This window comes from Mauremys mutica, chromosome 3, assembly GCF_020497125.1.
Source record: "Mauremys mutica isolate MM-2020 ecotype Southern chromosome 3, ASM2049712v1, whole genome shotgun sequence".
In the NCBI taxonomy this organism is placed as follows: domain Eukaryota; kingdom Metazoa; phylum Chordata; order Testudines; family Geoemydidae; genus Mauremys; species Mauremys mutica.
In genome coordinates, this window is record NC_059074.1 from 134,358,781 (window position 1) to 134,373,945 (window position 15,165).

Here is a 15,165-nt window from a genome sequence, read left to right on the forward strand (position 1 = left end):
TACTTATCAACTTATCAACCTGGGTTACAAATGAGGGGGGAAACATAAGGGTTGAATTTATGTCTGTCAGGAGACCTATCAACCAAGACACTTTCTATTTGAAAATCGGAAATAAGTGATTTAAAAATCAAACCAAGGCAGGTATCAGCTGGCTCACTAGCATATATAATGATCAGCAAAACTGTTCTAAATAAATAAATGGCGTTACACACCTACACAGGAGCGTCCATCTCCAGAGAAGCCATCTAGACATGTGCAGATGTAAGAAGAGCCATCAACATTCACACACTGGGCACGCTGAGGAATATCACAGTTGTGTGTGCCCATTGCACAATGGTTTATAACACGTTCAACAGCTGTAAGTTTAGATAAACACAAAATTAAAAATGAGATTTTACACATTTAATTTCCCCTCTACTTAATCTGCAGCTAGAGATCCATTTCAGAGAAAGAAAAGCAATTTTTCAAAGGTATAAGTTACAAAGGAACCTTTGTTTTATTTATCAGTCTGTACTTACTTACACTATGTACCTTGCAGGACAAGGCCATTTGACAAATGAAGGGCTTCAGTCTACTTAGCACCTTGCAGGTTTGGGCCAAAAATGTATTGTTCTATGCAACAGAGAAGTCACCACACACACAAATCCTAGCATCCAAAAGATGTTTCCTTTTTGTAATTAATCAAGTAGTGGTCGACAAAAATGTCAGGAAAATAACCTTGTATAGGCCTATCAACATGTTGGCTGAACTATCAGTCAAACACACTGGGAATAATTCAGTATCCCACTAAACTGTCCCAGGATTGTTGTCACTTGGCAGCAGATGGGAGCTGTGACTCAGTAGGCGCCAAATACATTTGTAGATTAATGGAGAGAAGTTTTGGCTAACTGCAGCAGCTATAACATAATCTTCTTACAGCTGTGTTTGCTATCACATTTCCTACAGTAACAACAGCTATTCCATGCCCAACACTACTTTTATCACTCTCCAGAACTTCCCACTCCTACTTGTTGTGTCTAAGAGAAGGGGAAGAGGCAAAAAAGAATTAAAATCAATTTTGAAATCCCCTTGTCCCCAGAAATATTTGAATCTGCAACATGTGCAGCCACAGCTGGTGCATGAGTGCTCACCGAGAGCTACCCCTTCATGGGCTCTTTTCTAGGAGGGACAGGATGACCGGAGAGCAAGGTCTGAATTACTTCTCTCTCAGCAGTACAGACATGTAGATTACAGTGCTACCAGCAAACACTGCTGTCACAGCAAGATCTATGATGATTGTCACTATCTCTTCTTTTCCACATGGAAAGCCCTGGTAGAAAACCACTGACAAAGTTGGGATCATTTAGATTTGTTGCTCTATGAAAGTAAATTTTAGCATAGAGCCACACACACACACACACACCGGTTTTATACTCTGGGCTGTATATCCAAAAACCCTCCTAACCTGCAGCCCACAATCTGAGCACAGCACCCATTTACAACCCTTTTCTCCACCTCTGATGGAATCAACAGCTTCTGATCAACAGCCTATGCCCAACACCATATTAACAGCTTCATCGTCAATCAGGGCTGCCCAGAGGATTCAGGGGGCCTGGGGCAAAGCAATTTTGGGGGCCCCTTCCATAAAAAAAGTTGCAATACTATATTCTTGTGGGGGGCCCCTGCAGGGCCCGGGGCCTACGGCAAATTGCCCCACTCTCCCCTCCCCCCCCACTGGCAGCCCTGTTATCAATGGAAAAACATATTATGCAGCAACTAACCTAAATATTCAGTAAAAATGGAGACAACTCCAGTAACCTTGCAGTAACAGACTCCAACGAGAAGCTGCTGAGCTGGAATTGATATGCAAACTAGATACAATCAACTTAGGCTTAAATAGGGACTGGGAATGGCTGAGCCATTTCAGGTTTCAGAGTAGCAGCCACGTTAGTCTGTATCCGCAAAAAGAACAGGAGTACTTGTGGCACCTTAGATAAATAAATAAATTTGTTAGTCTCTAAGGTGCCACAGGTACTCCTTTTCTTTGAGCCATTAGATTCAATGTTTGTATCTCCCCTTGCAAGTATTCTCACACTTCTTATCAAACTGTCTGTACTGGGCTATCTTGATTGTCACTTCAAAAGTTTTTTTCTCTTACTTAATTGGCCTCTCAGAGTTGGTAAGACAACTCCCACCTTTTCATGCTCTCTGTATGTGTATATATACATCTCCTCAATATATGTTCCATTCTATGCATCCGAAGAAGTGGGCTGTAGCTCACGAAAGCTTATGCTCAAATAAATTTGTTAGTCTCTAAGGTGCCACAAGTACTCCTGTTTTTTGCAGATACAGACTAACCCGGCTGCTACTCTGAATCCAGTAACCTTGACATGCTAATTGGTCACAAGATTTTGGGAGTTTCATGCCACTTGCACTTAATACAAGCACTACGAAAGAGCAAAAGCTGAGTAAGAGCACTGCCTTGAGAGAGCAAGTTGAAGAAGCACAAAAGAAGGCAACAAACACCCGCTCTGGTGCTTAGATTTGCAGAGTGCTGACTCCCCATCCCTGGGAAAGGAGAAGGGAAGAAGAGAGCCACTGGATTTGTTTTCATCAACGAAGTACTCTCCATTTTCCTTCCAGCCCTATACACTGCAGAGTGTATCTTTGCAATGCCTCTGCTAGAAAGAAAGAGACAAACTGGGGATCAATGGAATTATGTCAGGGATGAATTTGGCCAGAGCTTATCACCAAAAGTGCCACAAAGATTAAGTGCCAATATTAAATCTTCCACTGCCTGACCCTACCTTGTCTTTCAGGTGACTTTTCAAACTGAAGGGGGCACACACAAAAAGGAGGTGCGAACACAAGACTGTCCAAAAAGAGTGTCATAAATTATTATACAAGTTGCATGATTTTTTTTTCCCAGTGTGTCTTTTGATTTTTAAACTCTTGGGGTTTTAAAATTTCTCCAGGGCAAGGCATCCAACCCCTTAAAGAATCTATATAATATTAAACAGAATGAAAATTCCACATGGGAAATTAATCTGCGCACAAAGAAATCCACGTTAAATACGCATTCTGTACAAGCATCCTCAGACTTAGCTAGCTATGATAAAAATTGAACTTCTGTAAATGCAAAAGCCTGAGAGGGAGTAAGGGAAAAAAAATTCTGTGAGCCTGTACTTGCCCACGGTAGGAAAACCCCTGACTATGTTATTCTTAAATTCAGGTTTCCACCAAGCAGATGTTGAAACAACCAAATATGTAAGAAAGGAAATATTTAATAAAAAGTTACTTAGCAGAGCCAATAAAGTTACTTATTTAAAGCTTTCACAGGCCACCTGACATTACACAGCTAACAATAAAATTTCCTCAAAACCCTAGAGGCTTAGATTTCTTTTTAAGCAGGGATTTAGCACGGTTTCCCTCCCTCCAATGCTCTGCAGTTACAATTCCTTTTTAGCAAGTTCCAGTAGGAACTCCAAGATTCCCAACCTACACACAGCACTGGTCCACAACAGCATTAGTAGGTACTGGTTCTAAACAGCACATTACATTACCCAAATGATAAATCTGAGAGTTACATAGAATGACACCAAGCTGAAGACAGACCTTTATCTGGACTAAAATATAAGAGAGCAAAAAAACTGAATTCTCCCTCTTTCCACTTGTTGATCCCTTTTTGGGAGAAAAGGTGTGGAAGAATTGTCTTTCTAGTCTCAAGTCAGAAGGAATTTCCAACAGTGTTGAAATGTAGTTTCATAAATGGCATAATACAAGGGTAGAAGGTGGGCCTCTTGAACATTGGTATTTGGGTCCTACTCAAAGAATATGGACTCCCTATTCCATGCTCTCCACATGGACTGCAACCCAGGAGCAGCAGAAGGTCCATAAGAGTTGGGGGGCTGACGGTGCCCAAACCATGGCCCCATCCTCCCGTGCCGCTCCTTCTCCTGGAGCCCCTACCCTCACATCGCCTCTTCCCGAGGCCTCACCACCGTGCCGCCCCTTTTCCCCGAGCCCTGTGTAGGAGCAGGATTTTATAATTGTACTATGAGAATTAATGTATGATTTGATTTCATCCTGCCAGCCACCCGTTTTGAATAGCAGAAAGGAATGACAGCCCAGAACAATCCTTATGACTGATTATGGTCACCCTTTTGTTTTAGGATAAGTTATAATGTCTACTATGGTTTCCTATATATATTACAAATTAGACACTCTAGTTAAATAAACATTTCTTTGTTTTAAGGTTTAGAAAGTAAGAGACAGGATCTTGTATTGTGTCTATGTTAAGGAGATTAGAGGAAAGTTGAAGTAAATTGTTTTGATTATAAGATTTAGGAAGGCTTAATTTACAATGCCTTTTCTTAGTCAACATAAAAACTGCTGTATACCTTTAACTGTAAAAGACTGTTCGTGTGAATGAGGAATGTATGCATCAGGAAAAGATAAGGTGTGAAGGCCATCGTTATAGCCAGATGGTCAAGGAAGAAGGAGTGAAGCGACTTAAAGGACATCAGAGAATCAGCAACGTGCATCCATAATGAAGGGCAGATTGACGACCCTGAGGTTGCTGGCACCCCTAAGGACAATTGATTAAATTGGAACAATGGACAGGATGACCCTCTTGGAGGTGTATTGGAATGTTTACATCAAAAGATACACCAATTAAGAAGTAACTAGTCAGAAACTGACACAGCAAAATCCATAGACGTCAACAGAGAAAAAAGACTAAGAACAGGGTGCTCTGCCATGGGGCTTTGGGTTAGTCTTGCCACACTCCAGCAGCATTGAATCGCGACCGACAGAGCCCGGCTCCCCTCTGCGACCAATCTGGCCGGCCACTAGATTGATCCGGACTCTGAACTGGTAACTATAAACATCAACTGGCCGGGGGGGGGAGGGGGGGGGGGAGAGAGAGAGAGAGAGTGTGAGTGAGTGAGTGTGTGTGTGTAAAGCATATGCTAACTGCTGTATTCTCAATAAATGTGGCGTTTTTGCCTTCTCCGCTATAAAAGATCCCATGTGCTTTGTACAGCATAACAACTGCCTTGCACCATCCCTTCCCCTGAGGCCCCACTCTGGTGCTGCCTCTACTCCCTCTCCGACCCGACCCAGCCCCCTGCTTGCTCCTCTCCACCCCCCTGCACCCCGTCACTCACCCTTACGGCAGGTAAAAAGTGGGAGGGACCATGGCCCCCTGGCCCCTCCTGTTTGGGTAACCCTACTGCAGCCAGCTCACTTCAGGACCCCAACAATGCAGTCCAGCTCTCAGAAACAGCAAGCAGAAAGTTTGTCAGCATATGCTCAGAAGTGGGAGCAACACAATGGGACAGTTTAAAACTGGAGTTAAGACTGACCTGCCTTAAATTTGAAGACATTGTGAAATCAGATGGCATGTTAGTAACTGTTCATTTTAATTTTTCCCTCTTTACAACTATGAATGCCAATTACATTTGGAATCCACAGCTGAAAGTAACAGGCAAGTATGAAAGAGCTGAGATCTGAAGACAGCCAATTTTAAAAATCACATTTGTTTAGATTTATATTCAGCCTTCAAGAAAACTTAGCTGAGAATTGTACTAGTAAAGCATCAGTCTTTCTAAAAGTCATAGATGATAATTTTCTAACATAAAAAGATACTGCATCCAACATGTGGTAGCTCTGTTTTGGACCTCATCATGATGGATAAAGATGAATTATTCATTGGACTGTAGTTGGTGGTTGCTAGGGACCAGTGATCATGAACAGATTACATTTAACATGGACACACAGAGGACACTCCCAACCAGGCACTCTTCCGTTCCTCACCTCCCCCTGCCCTTCATTTTAGTTTTTTATACATTTTCTCCTCTGTTTTTAATTTTTTTTTTTAATAAAACCTGATAAAACCTGGAAAATTTAAAAAATAAAAATTGAAAACAAAAGGCCTTACTCATATTCAGTCTGTGATTCACTACATCCTCCAGATCCTTTTCTACTGCACTGTCTACATAGCTATCCCCCATTTTCTGCATTTGATTTTTCCTTGGCAAGTGTAGTTTTGACATTCAGTAAAGAAAAATCCATCTTGTTGATTTCAGACCAATTCTCCAATTTGTCAAGATTGTTTTGATTTCTGAGCCTGTCCTCCAAAGTGCTTGCAACCCCTCCCAGTTTGGTGTCACCTGCACATTTTATAAGCACATTCTCTAATCCATTATCCAAATAATTAATGAAAATATTGACTAGTACTGGATGCAAGACCCCACTACTGGATATGTCCTTCTAGAGTGACAGTGAAACACTGACAACCATTCTGAGAATAGTTGTGCACCCAGTGGCGGATTAATGACTTTGCCGCCCCTAGGCCCTGAAATAATTGCTGCCCCCAGCCCCATATGAACTTATTAAACACCAATATTTTCACTTTTTACTTCACTACTACTTTCAACTATTTTTTCTGTCTCACTATCAGCACTAACTGATACAACAAGGGAATCTATTTTGAGCATTTTTGCTATCATTTCATTTTCCCTTTCTTTTGTATAGCATTTTTTTTTTTAACTGAGAACCGCTTAATTTCTTCCTTCGGTCACATTATTAACGTTTAGGATTCTCGCGAGTATGTTTACTAAATGGCATCACGCCATCATTGGTGGTTTCAATACGTGCAATGATTGGTACAATCATGGCGTCACTGATGCCGCAATTACAAAAATGCTGCTATTATAAATTTGCCGCCCTAGGCCTAGGCCTTGTCTTCCTAGGCAATAATACGCCGCCGTGTACACCCATTTTATAGTAATCTCATTTAGACTCCTTTTCCCTCATTTGCTTAGGAGAATGTCATTTGGGACATTAACAGCTTTACTAAATCATTTTGATGGCTTCCCCCACCTCCACTAGACCAGTATATGGCTCGATAAGCCTCTTTTTATCGCCTTTTATGTCCTTTGCTAGGTGTAATTCATTTAGTGTCTTAGTCTTTCAGAGTTTGTCCCTACATGCTTATGCTATTCTTTTGTACTCATCCTTCACAATTTGTCCATGTTTCCATTTTTTTTTTGTAGGATTCTCTTTGACTTTCAGGTCATTCAAGGGATCCTAATGCATCCATAATGGCCTCTTTTTTATTTATTATTTTTTCTCTGCATTGGGATAGTTTGCAGTTGCCCCTTTAATACCGTCTTCTTGAGAAACTGCCTGCTCTCCTGAATTCCCTTTTCGTTTAGATTTTCTTTCCATGGGACCTTTCCTACTAGTTCTGAGTTGTTAAACTCTGCTTTTTTGAAGTCTAATGCAATCCTTGGATGTATAAACAGGGAAGTCAGAAGGTGATTTTATTTTTGTATACAGCATTGGTGAGTTTGATACTGGTATACTGCATACAGTTCTGCTCTCCATATTTTAAAGAGTATGTTTAAAAATTGGAAAGGTTGTAGGAAAGAGACAAAAATTACTCAAGGGCCAGAGAAAATGCCTTCTAGTGACTTAGAGAGCTCAATCTGTTTAGCTTATCAAAAAGATGATTGAGAGGTGGCTTGATTACAGTGTACCTTCACAAGGAAAAATCAGTGGTGTGATAAACTCAGGACAGACAGCTGCAAGGGAGTGGTAGGAGCCAGTCCCAGAGGGTTAAAAGGCCCTCCTCCTTATCAACTGAGAGGCAACTACAGGGCAATCAGGTTCAGCTGAGAAAGGGTTACCAAGGTAGCAAATTAGAATCAGCTGAGGGGGAACTACCTGAGGGTAATTAGGATCAGCTGATTCCAACTTGGGGCTGCCTGAGACCTTTTTAAACCCCTCCCTGGGAGGAAGGAGGGGAGAGAGCAGAGAGAGAAGGAGCCCTGCTGCCAGGAGTGCTGGAGCAGCAAGACAGCGAGCTTCACCAGGAGGAGAGGCAGTACTCTCTCCCACAAGGGAGTAAAAATACTTTAAAAAGGACTGGTGGAGAGACGGGGAGCAGACTTCCCCTGTGTCCTAAGGGGGACTGCGTTACCCAAGCCTGTCTCACCAGGGCTAAAAGCAGCAGAGGCTGGGGAGACTGAGAAGGTGCCTTGCCACAGTGGGTACTAAAAGGCTCTTTAAACTATGAAAACAGGACACACACCTAATGTTATAAAAATTCTTTGAAGGTCACCTTTAAGTGACTTGCGCAAAGTAACAGCAAGTCAGTGGCAGAATCAGAAACTGAACTCACAAAACCTGACTCCACATCTGTGCTCTATGTAACAGTCACATTTCCCAAAACCTGCTAGTACATGATTTAAGAAAATCTGAAACTGAACTCACCCACACAAGTCCGTCCATCATCTGAAAACTGATAGCCATCCACACACTCACATCGGAAAGTTCCTGGCTGGTTATTACAGACTGCATTGGTGCCACACACTGTTGGTTGCTCTGAGCACTCATCAACATCTGGAGAGTGTTATAAAGATTCTAGTTATTACAAAGGGGTGAACAATGTGGATCCTGGAGACAAGGGCATCATGCAATTACTACTAAATAAATAAATAAATAAATAAATAGAATAAAACTAATCTAAAACACCAGTCCATACACCAGTTGTGTTGTTATTCTTTAACATTTCCAAAGAGACATTCAAGAACTTTCCACAGGTTCTTTTACTGCTATAGCTTTGTGCAATCATGTCATCTTAGGAAACTTTATCATTACGGTACAATATGGATTCAACCAACAATTGCTGCTGTAACTTTAAGTTAGATTTTAAAATAAATTATATATTTTGTTGTTCATATATGTGCTATGTACAGCATGAGCATCACTGATTATGCTGGAGGCTTGTTACTTGGAGAACTACACTAATGCATAATAATTTAGTGCATGTAATTGTCAGAGAGCACACATTCAGAAAATAAAATGGACTAATATTTTATTAAATTGTGCCATATAGCAGCTACCAACTATAGTTTAACTAAATGTAACATGTGGAGGACTTGTACAGATGTGATATTGATTCATAACTTTAACTGTAAGTCATGCATTCCAAGCTTTATATGATCAGGTTTTATAGATCTCCAGCTAGGAGGAGCTAGTGTAGGCATCTATGGAATTTCTAATGTGACCTGGGATACATAGGAGGGACTAAATTATGAGAGAGAGAGTCAAACAAAACAGCACATTATCACAGTTTAGCTCTGTCAGCCTAATAACATATTTTACCCTGAGAACTTACCTAATATAAAATGGCTATTACTCTGTAAGTCATACATTAAACTGCAGAGTCCTGTGAAATACTTAAGATTTGTGATTTTAGACAACAGGAATTCCACACAACTGAGAAGAACAGACTTCTTTTTAGAAGTGCTTCCATTTAAATGAGTCCAGTCTTGAAAAGATGGTTCCAATGGCTTCTATTTTTTCCAAAAACATTCTTTACCCATTCTACAAAATTAATTAGAGTGCTCTAACAAGATACAGGTTCTATGGTAGTAGGTAGGAGTGCAACCATTTTACATGAGCTCTCAGCTCTAATGAAACAGCTATATTCAATTATTAACTAAAAGGAAGAGAGGAACACTTAAAATCACATAATAATTATACATTTAATAGTCTCTGGAAGTGAAAATGTTATCAGAGCCAAAAAGCAAGGGTAACCCAAAGACCTGTGTGATAATTTTTCCTCTCCTCTTTTCTTTATCCCTTGCTTACAGAGGCTGCCCTGGGCTTAAAAAAAAAATAAAAAAAAAAAAATCAGGACAGTTGCAAAGATTTTGGATAGTACATTGAAAATAAATATTTATCTACACTTATTACAAGCGGTATTTGAGGTACCACAGCTATGTCCTTTTCTAAATAATGTACTACTAATTACACCTCTACCCCGATATAACGCTGTCCTTGAGAGCCAAAAAAAATCTTACCCTGTTATAGGTGAAACCGTGTTATATTGAACTTGCTTTGATCCGCCAGAGCTCACAGCCCCGCCCCCCCCAGAGCGCTGCTTTACCGCGTTATATCCGAATTCGTGTTATATCGGGTCGTGTTTTATCATGGTAGAGGTGTATATACATTGCATAGCCGAAGACATCCATAAACTAGTGTTTTACATGTACAAAGAGTTCAGTGCTCCCATCCAGGATTCCTAGTAAGACTTTGTGGAGACACAGCTGGAGGATGTTAGGTTTTAAACAGTTCATTAAAACTGCTCCCTCTTCTTTTATAAGCAGCTAAATTGAGATTGCTTCACAATAAAATCTGAAAAAAGCAAAGCAACCCTGTGGAGTATTAACATATAAACAGAGCAGCACTTTTAATCTAGAAAAGCTCGTACAGCATTGGCTATTGGTCTAAGTTTTTCCAGTCAGCAACAGCTGAGATGGCATAAGGGGATCCAGTAAACCAAGAGGAATACAGATTCAGACTAGACAGCCAAAACAAATGAATTTAACAATGATTAATTAACTCCATTGTGTCTCAACCATATTATAAACACAGTATGGCCAGACTATCTGGACTGGGGCAAACTGCGCTATAAATTGTAAAATTGCACTTGGTCTTCACACAAATCTTCAAACTGGAATCCATTACTAATGGAGATTGGATTTTATTGGGTCTTTTGAAGACAGTGGGAAGATTGCTATTGATTTCAATATTAACTGCTTTGATCAAGGCCATAGTAACATTTGTTATAGGTAGTCTGTGAGCAGAAAATAGCAGTCCTTTTAGGAATATGCTGTGTAGGTAGGATTGGTAGTAGAGGAAAAAAAAAATTCTGGATTTTGAAAGGCAAAAATATTACAAAATATCTGTCAGCCATTACAAAGTTCTAATATACGCACTAGCTCACCAAGGAAAGAATGTGTGTAATTATTTTGAACTGTCTTCTTCCCCCACTATGAATTTATAGCACTCAAGCTCCAATTAGCTTTAGGATTCTTTGTGCTAGGCACTGTACAAAACACATAGTGAAAGAATTCCTGCCTCACAAAGCTTTAGAGAACCATATTCCAATAGCAAGATTTTCAAGACATGTTTTCATAGTCCAGGTCAAAAGGGTTGGTTCTGAGGGTTAATATATTCCATCGATGACAAGCAGAATCGACACAAGCCATTATTATGATGCATAAATGTTTCACATACCGTAACAAACACGTCCATCTCCACGGAAGCCTACAGAGCATTCACAGGAGAACTGATTTCCTGTTCCTGGACGACATACTGCATTGGTGTCACAACCATGGGTACCAGTGTAGCAAGGATTCCGGCTCATATCAGCAGAACCATCTGTTAAAAGAGATTGTATTTAGCCACTGAAGATGCTAAAATGAGGCCTTATTTAAAGGGAAGTTTAAAGTCTGAATCCATCCCTGCAGCAGCATGGGGACTGAGGCAGAGACTGAGGGGAGATTGCTTACACCTGCAGTATGTGTGAGGGCCAGTTCTGTGCCAGTTGGTCTCATCAGGGAGAGGGGTTCCTATAGTTGAGATGCAGGTCAACCATGAATCATACCTTTTACTTCAAACATGTCAGCACAAATTCTTCAAGAACTTTTACAAAGGTAAATTATAAAAACAATACAGATGACACTTTTATGCAGAAAAGCCCACAGCAAATTATATACACAATTAAAAAGCAAGGTTAAGTCAAATCACTTGTGCAGTTACCTTCCAGTCTCTTGAGTCACTAAAGAAGATTGTTTTGTTTGGGTTGGGATGTTTTTTTTCCCCAGTAGCTAGGAATGCCTTATTTCTACCTGTATCCTTGCTGTCAAAAACTAACATACTCCTTTCTGTACTCACTTGGTTTGCATTTTTAAATTGTTCCTTCACTCACATCTAATTTAATTCCCGCCAAAAGAAAAAAAAAAAACAACCAAACAAACTTCGCTAACTTGTCATTAAGGTTGCCCAGACTTATCAACCTTTGCACCAAAATCCTTTAAATCTGAAACTTATTTTAAACAAAAACAAAATTAATAAAAAAAACCAACACACCCAAACAAGTTTATCATTTGACTCTAATAAAACATTTTGTATAATTGGCTATTGCACATCATCTAGAAATGAAATACGATGATGGCTGAAAGATGGCTCATAGAAATTAACTTCTATTTAATGGCACATGATTCATTCTAGTACTGGGTTGTTTTTTGCAGCAGTGGGTTTGTGCTCCCATACAGTATAAAAATGGATTCATTGATGATGGAACTGTTATATGTTTAAAAGGTAAATGTACATGAGGTAAATGAAAATTCTCCATGGATGTATTAGTAAGGAAAAGTTTCAAACTAGTATTTTCAAAGTATCCTAGGAATTAGGCACGCAAATACCACTGAAATTCAATAGGAGTTGGGTGCTCAATTTACAAGAGGTATTTTTGGACCTTTTTAAAAAAAGGTCCATAGGCATTTTGAATTCCAGGTAAGTAATGCAGCTATATAATCTATTTCATTAACATCCAGCTAATGCAAAGTCAAATATAAAGGAGCTTGTCTCCCACAATCCAAGTCCCCAAAGAGGAATTGAAGAATTACCATTATACATACCACTGACTGGGCCAATTGAGTTGCTCATAGCATATCGCAGAATTTGTTCGTCCCTATTATACAGGACAAAGACACTGTCTACTGATAGCTGCTGTGTGGCAGAAATAGCATGATGTGAGTCATCATGAATGCATTCGTCGAATGAGATGGTCTGTCTCCACTGGTAGGCTACAGTGTAGGAGGGAGCAATCCCATCTCGTTCTGGTTCTGTAACTGTGTACTCCCTGGTAGAAGACGATGTGATCACTGAAATACAATAAATACCACATGGATAAGAGAGAGGAAAGGGAGAGTACAAAGCCCATTTCCATCTGCAGACATGGATCAAAGGCAGGATTGTATTAAACAGAATTTTGCAGACAAGCAGCTATAAAGCACTGCCATGTTTTTCTATTCAAAGGGAGGAAATTTCACTTGATTTGGCCTGTCTTTTGTTTTCATGTATCAGAGTTTCAAACAATGTGCTAAATATTTATCTAAACATAATTTAGCAAATCCTGCCCAAGTCACAGTGATAGATGGTTACTACCAGATAACTGGTCAGTGACCTATGTAAACCGATACATAGGTCTCAGTCCAGTTCCTAGTGGAGCACTGTGCACATTGCAAAAAGCCTCACAGCAATAGGTACAGTTAATGGTAGTCTCTTAGAAAAGAGGCCAAGGACTGAATAAGCTGAAAAACCAAATCACCCTCTCCTCTTGAGCCCTGTAGATCAGAACTGAAACATTAGTAAGCAATGCAGGAAATCTGCACTGCTGCTGTCTACATTGTATCAGTTTTGTAGATAAAAGAAAGGCCCCTTCAGGGTCTCTAGAGCTGTCAATCCAGCATTTTTGACACCACATAATTAATAAAAAAAATTTAAAACCTCCCAAGAGACCAAGAACATGCAATTTTCAGAGATAAAGGTTATTACAACATTCTCATTGAGTTGTTCCAAAGAGCCAAAGAACAAGTATATGGTAGTAAACTCTACACTGAAAACAGGTATGAACCTATGTAACAGGCAATGTTTTTCAGATTCTTATTTTCTCTTCTGAGGAATATGGTTGATAATCACCTCCATTAATTCATGTTGTTTCTTACCAGAACTAGAAGAGTGATAGAGCTCATTGTATGGTTCTATGTGGACTGATGCACCAAATGGGATCTCGGGTACTTTGCCCTCCATTTCTGTGCTGATTGTAAGATGACCATGTTCATCAATTCCACTGAACTTTTGCTTGATAACCAGTTTCTCATTACTGCCAAGGAAGGTAACTTCAGCTTGCCGTGTAAACTCACCACCTAGAAATCAAGATTAGGCAAACCATGACTAAATTTGAATCCATCTAGTCAAACTGTTGCCCACAACCCTTCAAAACAACAACAACAACAACAACAACAAAAACAAATAAAAAGCAAATATTTTCTCCAAGCTATTATGCAAGATCTTCTAATAGTTCACTTTTTTTCCCCCTCCATATAAAGGAAAAATTATAGTTCTAGAAATTGCCATTGACGCACTATCACTGAATATAGTAAAAGAACCCAGACTTTTAGGTACTAAACACTTGAACTGCAAATAAGGCAGAAGAAAAGGTTTCAGATCAAGAGAAGAGTTGAGGTAGAGGCAAAATATACAATAGTAAGTCTTATCATGTGTGTTATAGTTGAAAAGTGGTTTTATTCTTTAGAGAAAATATATCTATTAACAGGCAGAACATTTCTGGTCCCAAATTTAAAAAAAATTGAAATGTACATTATAAATTCCTGCACTAGCTTCCAGGAAGTCAATAAGTAAATAAATAAAATAATAAATAAATACACAAAAAACAAAAAAAAACAAGAACAAAATTCTATATTCAATTAACATACTGATGAGGCTGACAAAATTCGTGCCACAGAACTGTAAAGCATCAAATAAAAAAAGATGCATAAAATTCTAAATCAGATTATACTCACAGATGGGTCTGAGTGGTAGAATTTGAATCAATCCAGAAATTCAGGCCCATCTCTAGTTATATGTAGCCTTGAATTACAAAAATATTTCTGAAATGTATAGGAATTTTAACAAAAATCAATGAATTTCTCACTTGCCAGCCAAAACTGCAGTTGAACGTTCAGCATTTCCCCTGATGCCTAATATGTTTTAGGTATTCATAGGGCCAGCTTTTCATTGCATTCTGGCCTCTTCTTTGCAGGTGCTCAAAAGCAGCCAGATCCATCTAGCTGTGAATACCCCCAGCATGAAGACCTTTTAGCTATCAGTGGCTATATAGCCAGTCCAGCACAGAGGTACAAGTTGGGGGCTTAGCCAGGACACAGTTAGCATATGGTTCATTTGGGACTATAAGCAACTGAAATATCTAACCTACATGGTGACTCAGCACAGCTATACCCCAATAATCAGGGTGCTGTACCTGGCTCCCCAATAACCCCACATCCTTTTTGTGCCAAGCAAAAGCTGAGCACAGCATAGAATCTGGGCTGATTTGCTGTTGTAGGAGAAAACACAGATCCTTGCACTCCAGTCTTGGCAGGTAAAAAGTTCACCTTTAAGGTTCAAATTCTGCTTTCACCTCATTTTGTTGTATTTTTGTTTAAAGATGGGATTTTCAAAAATCCCAAACTCACTTAGAAGCACAATTTGTACTGACATTCAGTGGGACTTGCATTCCTAAAAGACTTCGGGAGTTTTGAA

At 39.6% G+C, this 15,165-nt stretch overlaps 1 protein-coding gene across 1 annotated transcript in view; it reads right to left on the bottom strand.

The window, feature by feature from the left end:
* Positions 1 to 15,165, bottom strand: part of NID1 (nidogen 1) — an 80,032-nt gene that overhangs the window by 39,550 nt on the left and 25,317 nt on the right. The window contains exons 7-11 of the mRNA XM_045010103.1: positions 13,569 to 13,769; positions 12,480 to 12,725; positions 11,074 to 11,217; positions 8,260 to 8,388; positions 213 to 356 (exon numbers count right to left, since the gene is read on the bottom strand). Of these exons, the coding sequence (XP_044866038.1) occupies positions 213 to 356; positions 8,260 to 8,388; positions 11,074 to 11,217; positions 12,480 to 12,725; positions 13,569 to 13,769 (864 nt within the window). The remainder of the gene's footprint in view (positions 1 to 212; positions 357 to 8,259; positions 8,389 to 11,073; positions 11,218 to 12,479; positions 12,726 to 13,568; positions 13,770 to 15,165) is intronic.